Source organism: Anopheles cruzii, chromosome 2 (assembly GCF_943734635.1).
Source record: "Anopheles cruzii chromosome 2, idAnoCruzAS_RS32_06, whole genome shotgun sequence".
Lineage (NCBI taxonomy): Eukaryota > Metazoa > Arthropoda > Insecta > Diptera > Culicidae > Anopheles > Anopheles cruzii.
The window spans coordinates 33,447,414-33,467,526 of NC_069144.1; the positions used below are offsets into that span (position 1 = coordinate 33,447,414).

General features: G+C 40.4%; 2 protein-coding genes across 3 annotated transcripts; both read left to right on the top strand.

Annotated features, from left to right (window-relative positions):
- Positions 1-2,095: 2,095 nt before the first annotated feature.
- Positions 2,096-17,066, top strand: LOC128268134 (paramyosin, long form-like). 2 transcript variants are annotated; one of them, XM_053005155.1, is made up of 11 exons: positions 2,117-2,189; positions 2,263-2,473; positions 3,592-3,648; positions 5,775-5,861; positions 5,944-6,110; positions 6,870-7,869; positions 7,961-8,073; positions 15,227-15,746; positions 15,838-15,933; positions 16,029-16,310; positions 16,397-17,066. In XM_053005155.1, exons 2-11 carry the CDS (start codon positions 2,354-2,356, stop codon positions 16,595-16,597), a joined length of 2,643 nt encoding a protein of 880 aa, XP_052861115.1. In that variant the 5' UTR covers positions 2,117-2,189; positions 2,263-2,353; the 3' UTR covers positions 16,598-17,066. The 2 variants fall into 2 exon arrangements, with proteins under 2 accessions (XP_052861114.1, XP_052861115.1); XM_053005154.1 differs by having other exon boundaries at positions 2,096-2,473.
- On the top strand, positions 10,651-13,692 carry LOC128268135 (paramyosin, short form-like). Its single transcript, XM_053005156.1, has 2 exons — positions 10,651-10,724; positions 12,117-13,692. Exon 2 carries the CDS (start codon positions 12,330-12,332, stop codon positions 13,191-13,193), a length of 864 nt encoding a protein of 287 aa, XP_052861116.1. The 5' UTR covers positions 10,651-10,724; positions 12,117-12,329; the 3' UTR covers positions 13,194-13,692.
- Positions 17,067-20,113: the final 3,047 nt, after the last annotated feature.

Genomic DNA, 20,113 nt, shown 5'->3' on the forward strand with positions numbered 1-20,113 from the left:
TTGACACCTTGACATGTTTCCTAAGTCAAACCAACCCCCAGATAGAGCTAATTCAATTGTTTCCGATTCTAAGTGGACAATACTTTAGTTGTGAACATGTTCCGCTGACTCTGCGCCTTCAGTACACCAGGTAGCAGGTCTTGCAAACCTCTTAGGAAACGGTGCGGATCGAACTCGCCAAGCACTGCGCCAACCGGCGTTGCACTCTGTCCAAGCGCCGGTTGTTGCTGTACACCTGTAGGATAGAGGACCTCTGCAGCCATAGCAGAAGTCCGTACCGGACGAGTAATATCACCGCGTTAGGGACCCTTCGTCAATCGCTCGAGGCTCCGAAAAGCCTGGGCATCACGCAACGCCGTGTTCTGACGTCATTATTTTTGACCAATGGCTGCTGCGGGAACAGCATGATACACTTCGTGACTTCATGGTCTGTCTTCTGGTCGCTCTTGAGCAATCTCATCCCAGAGCAACGTCTACCGGACAACCTTCACCGATACTGCCAGTTCATCTGCTTTTACCCGAAAGTTCATTAGGCACGTTCGGGCCCCTCGCTTTTCGAAAACGTCGACTAGCCAAGCAAATGATGCACTTCCGTCCGACAGGAAGATGCTCAGATTGATTTTTGTCCCCGTATGTGAGGAGGGGCAATGGAGGAGCCGATACAACAGCGCACTGTACGCAATGTACGACGACCTCACTGTCGTGCAGCGTGTAGGCCTCGCTAGGCTCCGGTGGACTGGTTATGTCATGAGAACGGCGACCGACGAACCAGTCCGTGAAGTCGTCTTAGGCCATCTCGAGGGACAGAGAGGGCGTAGTAGGCCCCGTTTGAGATGGCGAGATTGCGTCGACCGGAGCGCAAGAACGTCCGGTATCGAAATGTGGTGGACGAAAGCGCTCGAAGGCGAACGGTGAAAGGACTCCTTAAAGCAGGCAAAGACCGCTCGGCGGTTGTAGCCGAATAGGCAAGCAAGAAGCCTCTCAGCCTTCTACAATTTCTCACAATACAACAACGAGTAATACAATAACTACTGCTCATTTATAATGACATATAGTACACCATAAGATGCCGATGCCTTAAATGATGCCGCAATACTTAAATACATCAAAGATGATCCTGCAACGTAGCAAAGGGCCAACTATTCCGCCCAATACAAACCCCGAATGTAACAAAGGACAGGACAGGCAAGCTTACACTTGCGCTGCAAATTTTACAAGATTACCTGTTAGAGAACCCTGTTAAAGGTTCAGCAATAGATATTAACATTTTCTCTATCGAATAATTATTAAAACTTCCGAAAAGAACGACTGCTAGAACATTTGGAATAACACAACAAGGGGAGGCGATGAAAATTCCTCGTGTCAAATGACGCCATCCGCTTTTGGGTGAACGATGGATGCGGAAAAAACCTAGTCATAATCATGCGAGTGGTTTGAGCACTGGTAGACACAGGAGAAACACCACATAACGCCACGAAACGCCTTAGCCATAGAAATGAGTAAACCATGAGTATTTATAAAACAATAAAACAACCCGTGTTGTGCTAAATTTACTCCACCTGAAAAACGCTAACGGAGCAGATTGATGCGTGCGCAACACGGTTCGTGGTGTGTGCGCCGTGGACGCCTCGTGAGACCGTACTTGATCGTATGGAATCGTTTAGGGTCTGCTTTTATTTTCCCACTGGCGGTTAGACATTCCCGCTACAACCCGGACACTACCAACGTATGGCAGCCGAACACAGCTGTCGGTACAGCAACCACCATCGTCCAGGCAAAAGCGACAGTAGCTCTGTGAGTTGCAATACAGGGAACACAAATGAAACCTTAGCGATCCAAGGAGGTGTTCCGCGCAAACGCACTCCGAAGACCGATGGAACGCGAAATGGACGATGATCACTGAGCTTGGCAAAACCCACACAGACACACACATTCTATTGGAAGGAATTTTCCTCACTTTTCCGAAGTAACAGAGAGAGAGAGACAGAGAGAGAGAGAGAGAAAGATAGAGAGGGATGACGTGGCTAACATTAACCTACCCACTCTGTCCCGACGAACCACGGAAGATGATTATTCGGGTAGACCCGGTTAGTAGATCACCAACCTTGTCTCGACATTTATGAAATCTACGGCTGCTAGTGCGCTTATAGCAGTCGGTTCATTCGGTGTTCATAGTGGATTTATCCTTGGTCTGTTTCGGGTTACACGGCCGTTGTTTCGAGTTTAATCTACAGTGAGATTCCAACCGATTGAACGTTTTAGCTACTCCTTTCAGCTTCGTTGAAGATCCCTTTATTAAACGATTGCTGCTTTTCTTGAGTGAAACCACAGTACAAAGTAAGAATTTAAAAAAATGTCGTCATCCGCCGTGACTACTAAAACGTCCAAGTACTCCTACCGTTCGACCGGCGGTGGCACTGCCGATGTTAGCATCGAGTATAGTGCAGACCTCAGCGCATTGTCCCGACTGGAGGTGAGTTTTTAGGTTCTCGAGATCAAGCAGTCGAAAGCCACGTCCATGAAATCATCGAAACCATTGAACATATACACACACATAAACATACATACCTCCAAAAACGATTACAAATTACTTCTAAATATGATAGCTGTAAAACTTTATACACTTGTATAGTGAAGGTTTCGGACTAATTTAATTTACTTTAGAATTTCTTAAAGTTTCGCTTTATTTTTATTATTTCGGTCCTGCGAAAAAAGTTTACACTCTCAATTGTGATGAATGAAAGAATTAGCTATATTGTTATCCCGTCTAAACTAGCTGTTTCCTACTTTTCGAATTAGAACCCAAAATTTATTAATTCGACCTAGACCAATGTTCAGCGCAAGCATGAAACGACAGCCTTTCCATTTTGTTAACGCCACCTATACGCTTACAAACTCCAAACTTTACTCAAAAAGCACTGACACTTGATTGCTGATTTCAAAAACAAGAAGTTAAGCCATTTACTGCAATGCTCAGAACATAACCTACGCAAAGCTCCACTATTGAAAGCGATCGTTTGTGATATAGTGATATGTAGGAAGATTGTAATCCTTCCGCTTCCGCCTGAGCCGCATTCAATTTTAAACGCCTTCTGCTGCAAAACCGTGACAGAGTGACAAGTGGTATTGAATTGACGAGATTAAAATTCCAAAGCCTCCTAATTTGCGCCATCAATAAAACAAGCCAATCTAATCAGCCTGTAACAATGCGCCGTGTTATCGTAGAAGTTGGTGATAAAATTGTGCAGCAAAAGTGTTCTCTGGTGTACGCTTATTTCAAGAATCGTCGACTCTTGATTGTAACAAAAAAGTGCTGAAAAAAATTAGTGCAGAATAAGACATATTGGATACATGATGATGAAATGATTTGTGAATTTCTATAACATATTGGTGTGTGGCTTTCAAAATATATGTGTTTGATTAATCAAAATTTAAGTAGTGCAATAAGCTGGGAATAAATTTTTGTTAGCTTTGAGCACAAGTGTTTGTTTATGTGTTTTTTTATGTGTGAGTGATCATTCGCCGTGGCTTCTGATGTATTTCAGTTGATCTGTTTTATAAGAAGCATTCACCGGTTTCGTCTGCTTTCAGGATAAACTCCGTCTCCTACAAGAAGACTTAGAATCCGAACGTGGTCTCCGTCAAAGAGTGAGTATTGTGAAATGCTATAATATTATATTGATATCAAAAAAATTTGACAATAAATGTAATATAATAACTCGTAGTAATATAATAAATCTTGAATGTATTCGGTGATCGAATTATAGGGACCAAGTAAACGAAATCCAGCTATTTTAGTTTACATTTATGTTGTTTCTGTTCTATCATGTAAACCAGTGTTGATATTTATATGTTGTATTTGAGTACTATTACGAGTTGAAGTACAATTCTGTCATAATTTATCGAAATAGAAACTACCTCGAAATCTACAATACAAATTATTTTCACATTTTTTTTAAATTCATATTTCATTCTTGATTTGTTTTGTTAAAATTTTCGATTATTATATCAACATAGAATAAAAATTTCACAAATCCAAATGAACGTTTCTTATGTCAAAATGCGATGCAGTTTGTTAATTATATAATTATGAAGATCGAACTTAACAGAAAGAGACCTCCAATTTGAGCCCCGTGGCACTACGTGGTTTGGTAAAAAAAATCATCTTTGATTAGTTACTTATTTGTCCTCAGTTCAAAATAGCTTTGAAATATTTGTTTTGTTTTAACATTAGTAGTATATTTGACCATTAGTATAATTTGACCATTCAAATTTCACGCATTAGCAGCCACTACTGCGCCGCTAATACTGCTATATTAGTTTGTAAGAATATACCAATATACCAGAAAACACCGAAAACTACTACTTATTTTAACTTGTCCACCTAAGGTGGTTGGCTGAGGTGTTTGACTCAGTACAGCTAACCTTGGGTAGATGAAGCACGAGCACGACCTCCTATCGAACTGCAGTGCCATTCATTGTGAACAAATTACATCACCAAGAACACATTTTTATACGCATCACGCTTTAAATACGATTGTTCCTCGTTCCGTACCGGACCGGGACAAGGTTCTCGTGGATCGAACGGGAACTTCTCATCACAGACTCCCGGGCGAGGGACAGTGAACCATTTTCATGAGACTTTACTTTGACTCGAGCTCTAAAAATAGTTCCGGCTCTTAAAGAATCTACTCAGAGAAAGTGGTCCAAGAAACACAACCACAGAAAATCTTTCGTATATTGGTATACGTGTGCTTGACGATGCAGGTTCCCTGAGATAAAATAGGTGGACACGGTATTGTACTTTGCTAGGAAAATTAAAAAGAAGAAAATATCATTCTCTTATCACCAGAATAGTAGTTATTTAATGTGATTTTAATCACATTTTTGAAGCAAAAAAATTCTTTCGTTCATCAACACCAGCTCAACCTGAGATGGATGTACACATATGCTTTAAAAAATAGAAGCTTTCTGTGACTTGTACACTTCGGCCACTAAAGAATCCGAAATCATTCCATGACTAATTCGGACAGACACCCCAAGCCGTTGCAGACGTTTGGTAATGTTTGCTCCGTCCTATTGAATATTCACAAGGTTTCTTACTCATATAGTGCTTCACCGTGAATACGAACACCTATAGCTTGCATGTGCTAAAAATAGCTAAAGTTTCGTGTGTTTTTACTGGTGCAACTTACCTGGTCGGTTTCCTGTTGCGCGAGAGCGTTACGTTTGCCTCATCCCTTGACGCACACTGCCTGCCTTTGGAGCCGCATTTGGTACAAGGTTTCATGAAACTGTGACTGTTAAATATTAACTAAATCAAACGAAATTGAGATACTTTTACTGCGTCATCTTTCTTAACTGACACTTCTAAAACTTAACAGGAAATAAAATGAATATATAGGAAAACACATAAAAAATTACTTCCAAAACAAGAGATTTGGCTTGTTTGTTTTAAAATATGCTGTATCGTATACGAATATCATCAATATTTAGAAATTCAACTAAAAACCAATGGAATTCAAAATATTTCAAGTAAAAGCTTGTGTTTGCTTTCGTTGTAGTTATACTGTTAGACACAGGCTTCTGCTTGCGTTAGCACTTTGAATCAATATCTTGCATTTCTCGCAAGCCATCACTTTTCTAGTGTAACAAATCAGTAACACCTAACATACTGTTTCCTTGGAAAATTTTCAATCTCAAAATTAATACCAATCAACCGACAACCAACTATTTTCCGCAATTTTGTTTTCTTCTTGAATGTCTTAATGTAGATCGAACGCGAGAAAGCTGATCTCAGTGTGCAGGTGATTCAACTGTCGGAGCGTTTGGAAGAAGCTGAAGGGGGTGCCGAGGGTCAGGTACGTCAGTGGGCCTGAATCATGCTAAAATATCGACTAACCTTCATATTTCGCTACTTCATTTTTCACATATCTTGCGCAGCTGGAAATCAACCGCAAACGGGATGCCGAATTGACCAAATTGCGCAAGCTGCTGGAAGATGTGCATCTGGAGTCCGAAGAAACCGCACACATATTAAAGCGCAAACACCAGGAAATCGTCACCGATTTCAACGAACAAATCGAAGCTGTGACCAAGTCAAAGCAAAGGTATGAAATACTGGAAAAAGACTTATCAAAAATCAATAGATTAATATCAATTCTATATCAGATTATATACTCAGATCAATTCTATATCAGATTAATATCAGATTATATACTAAGTTTTTTAGACCCTACTTATAACTTTTAACTAAAATCTCCTCTTATTTGACCATGAGTGTCTGTCGCAATAAGCTGCTGTGACAAACACGAATTCCTCACCTCTGCTGTTTTTGTCGCAACTCTTTGCACACGTTACGATCCTGTTCGGACTTTTTCTAACATACCTTAATTGAAGTAATGTTCATACAAACCGTTCGTATCATATGTATTATCACTTGCAAAACTGAGACAGATACTTGACGAGTTTTTACGATGATGATCATGATATAAAAAGGTTAGTGTTGAATTAGTGCAAACATTCCTATGGTGTGTAAAAGAATGCAGCGCCCGGAGGAAAAACTGAAAACTAAATTTCACACCATGACCAGCGAAGAAGTATTTTGACACGATAGACCGACTGCCGATCTATTTTTGGATTCCAAACCGAGTGTTGGTCACAAGTCCGTTCACCAAATATATTACACTAGAGAAACTTGTTTACTTTAACTGAAATGGCTCGGGAGTTTAAGCCGAATAGTAATTCAAACCTGGAATGCTTTTTTGTAACTGATTTTGTGCACCAAACAAACATTGCTAATACAAAATGAAATTATAATGCTTATGGTGCTATGGTAATTAACACAACTTTCTCAACTGTTACCATAGAATCGAAAAGGAGAAGTCAAAACTTCAGGCAGAAATTTACGAATTACTGTCACAGGTAGAGAGTGTCTCAAAGGACAAACAGATCAGCATCAAGACAATCGAAAAACTTGAAGTGCACGTGACCGAGTTGAATATCCGCATTGAGGAATTGAATCGCACGATTGTAGACATTACGTCACACAAAACGCGCCTGTCGCAGGAAAACATCGATCTCGTGAAAAATTTGCAAGATCTGAAGCTGAGCGTCGAGAGCATCTCGTTCTCGAAGACGCAGCTGAACTCGCAGCTCGAAGAAGCGAGACGCCGTTTAGAGGAGGATGATCGCCGTCGTTCGATGCTTGAGTCCAGCCTGCACCAGGTTGAGACAGAGTTGGAATCGATCCGGCTGCAACTGGAAGAGGAATCAGAGGCTCGACTCGACCTCGAGCGCCAGCTGGTCAAGGCGAACGGTGAGGCAGGTACATTCAAATCGAAATACGAAGCCGAGTGCATGACTCGTGTCGAGGAAGTGGAGGAGATCCGCCGCAAGTACACCGTACGCATCACTGAGTCGGAAGAGCATATCGAGTCGCTACAGGCACGGCTTAGTAAACTGGAAAAGGAAAAGAGTCGGCTAACGAGCGAGATTGAGGTACTGATCATAGACCTCGAGAAGGCTAACAACGGCATCCGCGAGTACACGAAACGTATCGAAATTCTGGAAAAAACCAACATCGAAATCAAGACTCGTCTGGAAGAGACAATTGTACTTTACGATCAGTCCCAACGCGATCTGCGCCAGAAAACATCCGACTTCCAGCGATTGACCCACGAGCTGGACAAAACTCGCGAGCAGAAAGATCAGCTTGGTCGAGACAACAATAAGCTACAGAGCGAACTTCATGAAGCCCGCAGCACTGTGACCGAACTGACGCGCCGTCTACATGAGTATGAGATTGAGTTGCGCCGTTTGGAGAACGAGCGAGAGGAGTTGACTGCGGCCTATAAAGAAGCTGAGGCTGTAAGTACTGCCATCAATGAATAAAAATTCAATCAAGCTTACTGCGGTGTATGGTATATGTTTCATGTTTTCTTTTCTTTGTATATCGCAGGGTCGCAAGGCGGAGGAGAAACGTGCTCAGGCACTATCTGCCGAGTATGGTCAGTTCCGTCACGACACCGAACGTCGCTTGTTGGAGAAGGATGAGGAAATTGAGTCCATTCGGTAAGTATCACCCTAATTCGATATGAAATCACAAGATGATGATTGATGCCAATATTAAATAGTGTTTGATACTCATAACTTTAAAAATAGGTGTGTCGGGATAAAGTAAGCGGGATATGTAGCACTAAAGCCTCTAAGCTTTTATACAATCGTTAAATTAACAACTGACAGACACGATCAACGATTTTCCGTCCAAAGTCCTAATTAAAGACTGTTTTGGTAGATTTGTTAAGTACTAAAGAAAACTTCTTTTTCTTAGCCGGATCCTAGCCCATTGCACTGCCGGTGGACTGATTAATGTCTCCGGTGGACTGATCACGACGAAGGGCAGACGACGAACCGGCCCGTAAAGTATTCTTAGACTGTTCTGAAAGACGTACGCGGTATTGTCGATTTCGTTGGAGATAGTGGTGCAAGAAGCGCACTCACTTTTCCACTCAAACTCACTTTTTTATACTACATAGTACGGGTAATACGTGTTACGATGTACATTTGCATAACGTTGACATATATATCCGTCGTCCCTTTTACAAAAAAGGATCTGATATTGAAGTTAGTTTAAACATACGTTTAAACAATACGTTGTAACCCTGTATTTCCATGGATCGTCCATGGAACTGCGATGCTCCGTGATGCCTTTATGAATTGCACAATGTTCATCAAGCTCTGCATCACTATCGCCCATACAATAAAATTACAAGAACCTAAAATCTTCATCCCCCGGTAGCCCCCGATGATAGAGCAATCGGTAACGCTTGTCGCTGACACGTAGCAGGGCTGGGTTCGAATCCCGGGACCGGCTGTCACGCAGCCGGCCATGGTTTCGATTTTCGATACCGGCGTAACGGGGGGAGGGTTAGCGCGGGGCTGACAACCCCGCCCGTAAAAACGATCCATTACAGAAGAGCATTAGAGATTACCAAGACCGCGCAGCGGTTGTAGCGCCAAATATCGACGAGCGTTAACGACTGCTCTATCAGCGGGGCAAAGCAACACAATCTGGTCCATCTGGTACAGCAACAAAATCTAAACAACAGAAAAAAATATTAGGAAATCAACTTATCTCTTCGATTTCTATTTTCTCGGGCCAAAAACACGAAAGTAAACACGTTTGACAATTCGGTATAAACTTTTAAATATTTTAAGCCTGCCGCACGAAGCGCAAACGATTTGGCATTAATTATTTCTTTTGCGCTCGATTTTACGCTTCGTGTGGCCCACCTTTATACATTGCATTTTATGTATACTTTTAGCTACATTTTGCAATAAATCGCAGTTAATATCTAACTTGCATAACACATAAAGACATAAAGTTAATATCTAACTTTATGTAGTTAAACGGGTCATAATTCAGCAATAATACATGAAATATTCTTTTCCTATTATATTTTCGTTCTATTTTTTCTTAAATGGATTACAAACATTACTGGTGGGCCACACGAAGCGTAAATCCGAGCGTAAAATTGTCAAATCGATCGCGCTTATGTCAAATCGTATATGAATTCGCGGACTCATAAACGATGCGACGTTAAAGATTAATGTCAAATCGTTTTCTTACTGCGCTGCCACACGGTGCATAACAGCAGATATAACAGCCTCATATAACAATTTTGACAGTACAGCGACCAGGCGTCAAAAGCGTTGTGGCTTAGCAGACCCTATAACACGACGTTATACAGGGCGCATACCTGATTTGACACTAAGTTACGTGTTACGTGTTATAGTTATTACGCTTCGTCTGCCCTCGTGTTACACAGTACATATACAGCATTACAGTACATACGAGTATACACATAAATGTTAAAAAGTTATATTTCGAATGATACCACCTTCGTACATTTTGCGCACGGAGTAGGGTTTAAGGTACTGCGCCTTACAAAACAATACATAGTTCAATATTCATTACTTTTCCGCCGGATCTTAATTCTTTTAATCAATACTTATTCAATAAATTGTGATTGGTTCTAGACCACAATCTGGTTTGTTGACTACAATCGATTAAATTCAATCTCATTAGTCTTAAACTTATAATTATTCTCGGAACGTCGCCAAAGCACGTGGTTGTCACGAAAATATATCTAGCGTGTGAATAGTTTCGCTATCCAAAAATTACGCCACTCTTACGCTATTCAAACATTACGCCATATCGACGAAGAACGTGTTTTACCTTATACTTCAGTCTCCCACTGTATGTTATTTTAAGAAAAATAAATTTTCTGCTCAAAATCGTTTCGGACAGATACAGTTAAAACTCTCCCTTTAGAACCTACTCAGCTAGAAAGTAACAACATTCAATTGCTCTTGATGTATATGATATTCGTACTAGATTTTACAACAAAGTATTAGTAATTTTAGCTAACTATAATCGAATAGTGTAATGCATGAATTTTGATTTACGATTTACATTTATATTTCACTCATTTGGACGTTAGTATGGAGCTTGTGGAGAGAAGTAAAAGAGAAACAATTCAAACGAAGAAACTGGTTGTTTTCTCGATACTTCATCTATGGCCGTACCTCAACCACGTCGTTCATAGGTGACTTTTTCTATCCTGCTACATTCCACAACAGTCAGTGACCAACAAGGATAAAGAACGGTACACTACATTTTCAGTGAAAACGTAAACCTAGTGAAATCCAAAGTTCAAACGGTGATTAAATTGATTACAATCAGTATACGAAAACCATGTCTCCAGGCAGCTTTAGTCTAGGAAACAACATTCATTTTTAGTTCCAAAAACTATTTCTAGTAGCTAGCATCTTTTCGTAATACTGTTGTATTATATTGTTTATTTTCTATTCAAGTGCACTGAAAAGAGGTGTCCGATAATCCTAGATCCTAAATAAGTGCCATTTTAAATCAGATCCGTTAGATATCGTAGAAAACAGTTGATCGATTGGCACCAAGGATGTCAAATGATGTGTTAACTTTTCTTAATCTTAATCCTCGTCATCTGCTTCCGAGAAAATATACTTTTCAAAATGGCTAACTGATCAAAACCTGATTTTGAACATGAAATTCAAGGCTGTCTTCCTAAATCCAACTATTTCATTGTCGTCACTGTGTTCATAAGAGTGCGGCAACACCATATGTATTTTTGTACAGATCATAAAAACAAGAAAACAGTTGCGGTCCTGTGAAACGTATGATAGATGCTCTAAGAAACATAAAAATAGAAGATACACATGAAATATGTTTACATGTGAAGATGACGATGATTAAAGGAATGCTTTGTTTTTCAATTCGACATTTTTCATTTCAATTCAAAAGTATTTTTCATAAAATTCAGAGGTCAGGGCAGCTCTTAATGATTTATTTGATGATTCCATTTGTTACAATCATTCAAATCGGTAACACGGTAAAATATACTTTTTATAACTTTTTTTCCAGATAATCATAAATATACAATCGTGAACATTCTCGGTTAAAAATTGTCTAGAATCGCTAGCTTAGCTTCTTGACGTACAATTTAGTATTGGCCTAGAAATAGCATACGTTTCACCCTTTTTTCTTTTTTCTACCCGTCAACAACTGCCGAGTGGTATTAGCTTGCACCAGAAACAATGTTGATCTCTGTTGCATTTTGTAATGTTGTGTTTTTAAGGACGGGGTTGTGGTCCCCGCGCCAACTCTTTGCACTGGTCTTGGGAATCGAACCCATGGCCTACTGCGTTGCAAGGACGAGCATTACCGACTGCTCTAGGTACGGGGTTTTGAACTGGGAAAAATACTAAGTGAGCTCTAATCTGAGTTCTAATTTCTGTTATTGTACTTACATAATCAGTTGAAAACATCTGTTTTAAAGAAACCTACTCCGATTAGAGTTTGACGGTTATTAGACATAAACAGCACAATTCCCTATTCACAAAAAAGCTTCGTCGGCCAGTCAATTTCATATCATAGTTAGTTTTGAGGTATTCCATTCTCTATCAACTCTATCTATGCGTAAAAATAATTTTAAATTCAAATACAAAAATACACCATTTGATCTGTATTTCTTAACGCTCTTTTCTTTTACCGTTTTCCGTTTTTCACGTAGTAGCAAAACAACTAAACGCGTAAAAAACAACCTTAGAGCCAAGAGAGAATTCAAGAGATCTCGAAGAAGAGAGAACAGGAATTAGATAACCAAAGCTAGGACGCGTGTGTGCGTTTTTGGGGAAGGAACAAATAAGTACAGTTATACAGTGAATACAGTTAATGGTGTTGGTGAGCTACTAAAATATCAAATACTCATTGCTCACGCGCAGCCGAGATGGTACTAATTTTTGCTTTGGACAATCGGTGCGACCGACGCGAACGTCTCATCCCCACCCAAATCTGGCAAACAAACTACGGGTATGCGATGCACTACTACCAGCCCATGATAGATTATCTCGATGAGAAGCGTGTGAGCGGCCAAGACAGTCCACCACTCTCACCCGATCCTCGGTGCCCCTATTTACCGTACTCGGAGGAGCGCGGCCTGTGCCGTTATCACACCGCGGACTTCCACTTCCGTCCGTATAGCGACCAAGAAATATCCCAATTTGTGAAACAAACAGTTGACACTGCGAAACGGTACCTGCCAGACTACCGCTTCGATATAAAGCGTTCGGTGCTCAGTTTAACCGCGACTGCCGACGCTGCTAGACTCAAGAAACACGTTCCCGCGGACAGTGTGATTGCACGTTACCAACGCAAATTAGCCGATCGCAAGATACAGGACGAAGCAAACGTAAGGCGCGATAAGATGGCATTGTTAAAGCGAACCCAGTTCTATGGCGAAGATCTGAAGAACGATGAACTTTCGCCTGAACTCAAGCGAGCAATCAAAGGCAAATCAGCCGACCAGATCAAGAACATTCTGCTTAACGAGTCGCGCAAATTTCGGCAGTCTGAAGAACGCCAAGTGGGTCAGTTCAACAAGTTAAGCTCTGTAACACGGACAACGGGAAGTCGCGCGAACAGTGAAATGCGTTACATCGTCAAGCGAACAACTAGCACCGTGGACGTGAGCCAGGCAGCTGAAGAAGCTACACATCAATACAAGGCCGTACATACGTCCGTGGATAATGTACGACGAGAGATCAAGAACTTCGCCTTGAAAACGCAAGAATTCTTGCACGACACCAGGTGAAAACCTTCGTCTAAGCTAATCTACCACACCTAAACTTCACTGAATGATTAAAATGGTTGTATATATTACTATTAGCTTAAGGTGTATTAGAATCAGAAATTAGGGTTTTGCAGCACTCCCTTAGTCTCTCTGTTCTTTGATATTAGTGCAAAGTAATTATTAGGCAAAGACTATATTACGAAACGACAAATGTTAGTAAAAACATTTGGAAAAAAATTCATCGCAGCCGTCACGACACGTCAATGAGTGTCAATAGTTATACAATGTTTGATCCAAAAGCAAATTATCAATACGATTCTTGTGATGAAAAATCGCTTGGTTTTTTCATAGCTTCTGCTATGAAAAAACGAGACCATTCTTTCCACTATCTGTGGCATGTACTTTTCTTGATTGCCAATATATTCCTTATACATATCTGTTATTGAGCTACTACGAATTTTGTAAAATTGGCATAAAGTTGAGCCGCAAGTGCTGCCTCGGTGGATAATGCTCATATAAAGGTAACGAATCGTATCCAGCATGTTTTCTAATAGAACCATTGAACTATTTCCAAAATCTCATTAGTCGTTGTATGTAGATTCATTAGCGATTAGTTGAAGTCGTTAACTATCTTAGAACTCACGAATATGGTTGGAAAACTGTCAAAACTGTTCGGCAGACAAGTTACTATCTTGCAGTTATGTACAATAAAGTAACCATTACTTACTGCGGCTCGATCTCAAAAAAGAGTACACCATTTGATCTTCATATTACATGTAGAGCAGTAAATTCGGTCCTCAAAACTGTAATTAATGACCAAGTAGCTATTTTGCTATCCTACTCACCGCCCGAAGACACATAACTGGCTTATGATTATAAAAACAGCAATTGAAATTTTTTTTATCCTGCTTATTTATGTTTTCTTCTGGCGGACTCGTCTTGGGCTTGAAGCAACTTTTGTGAAGGTCACTTGCGACCAATACGAACAGCCAGAGACAAACCTCTACGAAGATGATCATATGCACATAGGAACATTCTCGTGACAATTCTTATTTTTACCACTTATGCATACCAACAGTGTGCAGTAATACCGCCACAGTTATTTATGGTATATTTTCACGTCTTCTCACTTGCAACCATGTCACCTCGTCCATGAAATTTTTATTTAAATCTGTGATCCGTTTATTTAGCTCACGGCCTGTAAACTAATAATAAAAGTAACAGTTACAGATTTCCTCTTGCAGCCAGTTTTACTTGGACGTTAGATACATTACTCCTCCATCCTCCTTTCGAAAAAATGTCTTGTTTTGAATTTTACATTTCTACAGAATCTTGTCAAGATTCACTTTCAAAATCGCCGGGAAGTATCCTTAAAACAACATTTAAAAGATTGAAGCAATACAATTACACTCTTATAAATGTATACTTTGTTTGCTCGAATGCTAAAAAAACAGAATTTTTGCCAGCCACCATGACAATGTTGCTAAATATGGAATCATTTTAAAGTATACATACATTAACCAGATGTTAAACAGACCATAGAATTGAAATACTGGACAAGTGAGCGATAGTGCAAATTATTAAAATAGTACAGAAGCCTATAGGTTCACAGTCTCGAAATAATTAACTTATTCGAGACATGTAGAGCAAAATCGTTTGACATGTATTACGTCACAAGATGAAATTCGATCAAGAACCACCTAACGGTACAATTAATTATAGCGCAACCATAACAACAGTTGGGGGGCTGCCGAAACATTTTTTTAGTTTAATTTTCTCTCGGTGAGTCATTCAAAATATTGGCAACTGGCAAACGCGCAATGTGTGTATCCACCCTGCAGTTTCAACAGGACAGAGCACACTCGGTGGACTTTGTTGACTTTCAATTTATTTTTAACTACAAACCATGATGGCCCGATCGTTTAGCAGAAATGCGATTTCACAAACATGCATTGCTTTAGGTTTAAGCAAATATTGTGTTTATTAAAAGATTTGCCTCATTGTCGTTTGTGCGGAGTATCTGTAATAATAAATTACTATCTGTTTTTAACCAGCAAGCAAACAAGCATTGAAATAGAGCAGCTCAATGCACGTGTGGTCGAGGCAGAAACAAAGCTCAAGAGCGAGGTACAGCGCATCAAGAAAAAACTTCAGATCCAGATCACGGAGTTGGAGATGTCGCTGGATGTTGCCAATCATACCAATATCGAACTGCAGAAAACAATCAAGAAGCAATCTTTTCAACTCACCGAAATGCAGGCCCACTACGAAGAGATCCAGCGTCAGCTCCAGTCGACTGTCGACCAATATGGTATCGCCCAGCGTCGCATACAGTCGCTCAGCGGTGAGCTGGAGGAGATCCGCATAAACTACGACTCGTCGCTTCGTGCTAAGCGACAGGTAGAGGTGTCCCTCGAGGAGGCCAGCACTCGTATCAACGAACTAAGTGTGGTTAACGCCAACTATGCATCGCTGAAAGCTAAGCTTGAAACCGAGCTGCAAACTCTAGCTGCCGATTACGAAGAAGTAACTCGTGAGCTACGTGTCAGTGATGAACGTTACCAAAAGATTCAGGTAAACTCAAAACAATCCTTAACCAGTACTGCGATGAATTATTCTATTATTGTTACATCATCAAGAAATTGCATCTACATCTCCATTACAGGTTGAGCTTAAGCATACCGTAGAACTACTCCACGAAGAGCAGGAAAGAATTGTCAAAATTGAAGCTATCAAGAAGTCGTTGGAGGTTGAAGTAAAGGTTAGGAGAGTGATGAACGCATGCGTTTCTGAAATATTTTTACCATAAAACTCTTGAATCATGACCCTCTAAATCGAATCTTGTAAATCTTGTAGCAACTATCCATTCGCCTGGAAGAAGTTGAAGTCAACGCAGTAGCTGGCAGCAGGCGTATTATTAACAAACTGGAAGCTCGCCTGCGTGACATTGAAGTCGAACTGGACGAGGAAAGACGGAAGCACGCTGAAACGATCAAGATATTGCGAAAGAAAGAACGCTCAGTCAAAGAAGTTTTTATTCAGATCGAGGAAGACCAGAAGAATATCCAAATCTTGCAAGACGCTCTTGAGAAGGCCAACCAGAAGATCGCTGCTTACAAACGTCAGTTAACCGAACAGGTTAGTAAAAAGGCGATCTTAAATTCAATACCTCTGGTGTGGACCAAATCCATCATTCTATTATTTCTTTTTTCTGTTACCCGCAGGAACAATCTTCACAGCAGTCTGTCACCAAGGTTCGCCGTTTCCAAAGAGAACTCGAAGCCGCCGAAGACCGTGCGGATGTGGCTGAGAGTAACCTGACACTCGTTCGCGCTAAGCATCGTACATTTGTTACAACCTCATCCGTGCCCGGATCGCAGGTTTATCTGGTTCAGGAAACTACCCGAACCGTCAATGAAGGGTAAATGCAACTCTTGACCTTTCGCACCCCTAAAAAGGTTCCCCGCTCTAACCATTTGCGCTGCCGTATATCTATCGGTCCGTTTCATCCGTGCCGATCGAACTCTTGCATGACTGAATATTGAATTGAAAACACTGGACCGAGGTGAGGCGATATATAGTCTGTGCTAATCAATGCGCCATTTAGCTTTGCTCAATTGTATTATTTTTTTTCTTCTGTTAATTACGTCCTTGCTTACGTGTGTTTACCAAATTAAAATGTTATTACAATAGATTTACTCCTTAATTATCATTTATAATTTTTTGTAATTTAAAGAATGTTGCCTCCTCCAGTTATGTTTATGTATGCACGTTCACAATATACTAGTTCTCGATACCCATGGTTTTGATTTTGGTACCAACAATGAAAGCAAAACAATGATTTTATATGCACATCCAAAGCATCAATAATAATGATGAAAATTATAACATACACGTTAAAACTCAAGTCTTGATTATTACGCTTAATGATGAGAAATGTTGTGTATGCAGAAATAATGAGAAAGTAATGACGGTTTTGCTGTGTGCTTCTTGCTGTTTTGAAGAAATGTGAATACTCTTCTTGTTTTCCGGAAACTCAGTTCGAACGAACAAGATCAAGGACGAACGCTGAGAGTTTAAAAGTGGAACGAACAAAGTCATAGAAAATAAATAAATACGAAAACAATAAAAACAACATAGGGCATACATTGCTAGTAATGGAAAGAATAAATTTCACACACCCTGACTCAAAGCATGAAATGTCACCTCAACAGAAAGGTTTGACTTCCTTAAATTTTTTATTCTAGGAATATATTGTATGGTAAACATTTAAAATGAATAAAATGATTAGTAATATCGAAATGGCCCTAGAAAAGACCCTTTAGCAACAACTTTTTTGGGGCCTCGTTGGTTTTCCAATGTTCCGAGGCGCTGGAGGCGACGGTCTTCTGCTTGTGACTGTTGCGTCGCACTATGGGGAAAAGGCGGTCATAAACAAACTTAAAAACTGATGGTAAATCGAGACTTTCGTAAAATAGATAAGTTATCTATGATCAATCCGAAGTTTTCGCCTTCTACGTTGCGTAGATTCCGAGAATTCATTTGTCAAAGTCGAAAGAGTGATAAAAATGGCTCGTTAAAACCAACTTTTATCTGCTACTTTAACGCGATCGTTAGTACAGTTCTGCAGCACTTATTGGTGGTTTAAAATTTTGTCAGAGGGCCGAGAAGATGTGAACTTCGAAAAGCCAAGTTTGGTCGAAAGTGAACAGTTTTGCTTACAGTTTTCTTCGATTGCAGGGTCGTGGTGCATAAAGTCAATAAAGAATATTTCCGAATATCAATAAGAATAAGGTACGGGAAGGCCTCCTCGAAGGCCTCCAGGATCGTGGAATCTCCCCATGAGAAGGCATCCTATGAACAAGTTTTGTGCAACGCCTTGCCTCGAGTGACGTAAGACCAACCACCTGACAACGAGCGGGGTAGGGCATGGAGGAGGCGTTGCGACCCCCAAGGCACCTTAACCCCATGTGACTGAAACTCCGTTGTATATGAACAATCTTGGAGTTAAGAGTCGGACCAGACGGGTTCCAGACTATGCACGCATACTCAAGGGTCGAACGGACGAGCGCGCAATAGAGGCACCTGAAACAATCGAGATCGTTGAAATCACGGGAGATAGCCCTGATCAATCCCATGGTCTTGAATGCTTTAGCAACTACTGCTAGTATAGACAGTAGTTACAGTTACACGAGAGCGAGAGAACGATATGACCAGGAAAGGAAAGCCAAAATTGGCTGTTGCGCTCCTGCTAACACATCGTGGTTTCTGCCTGAATTTTTGGTCTAAACAAAAATCTAGTGATGACAAAGTCACTTTATTCCCCAGATATGGCCCCCTTTGACTTTTTCCTGCTTTTTCCTTTTTCCAAAACTCAAACTACCGCTTCGTGGTTAATTACTTTTGGACTACACAAAAATCGACGATGTGCCAAAATAGGTCCAAGCAAAACAGCTGTCAAAAATTGACTGATTACTCAAAATGGCCGAACTTTTAACCATAAGTTACTGATATGTGTAGCAACCCAATGCCACTAAAATCGAAAATCGAACATACGTAGCCTGCAGAAATTCAAAAGTTGCAAAAAATGGTTGAACCCACCTCGTATAGTTCATGGTTTGGATACTTCGGATGGTAAATTATACTTGTTTCTAAATTCCTACAAATACAATGGGTAAAGCCCTTCGATCATTTCATATCCTTTCTCACACCCATAAAGGCATTATTTTTTTATCGGAAATTCGATATTTGCAGACGGTTATGCATTAAAACATTTTGGTGTCATGCAGATTGCTCAGACGAAACAAGTTTTTTATTATACTTGAATGCCTGTATTGCACAAAAAATGTTGAATTAAATCAAAACGCATGCAAAGAAAACACAAAAATATCCGTAGATTCTTCCTAAAAACAAATATGCCCGCTTATCCCATACAAATCGGTGCCAGCGACTCGACCGCTAGACGACAGCTAAGCATGTACTATCAGACGAGACGACGACCGAAAAAGACAAGCAAACATGAACCAAAACCACGTTAATCTAACTACGGGGCCAACCAAACTTAACATTTAAGCGAAATCTACACATTAAATGCTAAGTGTGAAAGGATGAGAGGACAAATGGAAAAGGACATGGAAGTTCTAAATGTGACTGTGGGTCTGTGTGACAAAGCCAAACACCTGTGGGAAGTACTGGAAAAAGCTATGGAAAGCTTCTCTGTATTACGATCGGTGCCAGGTCACACCTCCAGCAGATGGTACAACACAGAGCTCGCTAGACTAAAAAAAAGGAGGGATAAGGCATATGGCAAGTTCATTAGAACCAACATTTCAGAAAACTGGTATCTTTATACTGTTTTGAGAAATGAATATACTGCCGAATTGAAAAAAGCTAAACAGGTTTTTTTCTGTGGCGAGATCAGTAAGCACCAAGGAAATAGCAGGGAACTATGGAAAACCCTTAAATCCATGCTAAAACCTGAGGATAAAACTGGAGTTGTAGTGAAATTTGCTGGAGCAGCCGTTTTCGACGAAGCTTCAATTGCAGAGGGTTTTAACAAATTCTTTGTTGAAAGCGTTAAAACTATTCATAAAGGAATTGCTGATATGCCTGAACCAACGGAGCTGAGCAATATCATTATTACAAGGCAAAGGTTCAAGTTTGAACGAATTTCGTATGACAAGCTCAGAAAGATTTGCTTCAACTTAAAAAACAAGGCCGGTATAGGAAAAGTAAACGCTCAAGTACTGCAGGACAGTTTCTGTGTGGTTGGGCAGATGCTCCTTTCGGTGATTAACCAATCTCTAGAGGATGGTATTTTCCCGGCCTCATGGAAGGAGTCGACAGTTATCCCTATTCCTAAAGTGACTGGTGCTACTAATGCGGATGAGTTTCGTCCCATTAACATGCTCAATATTCTTGAAAAGGTCTTGGAATTTGTT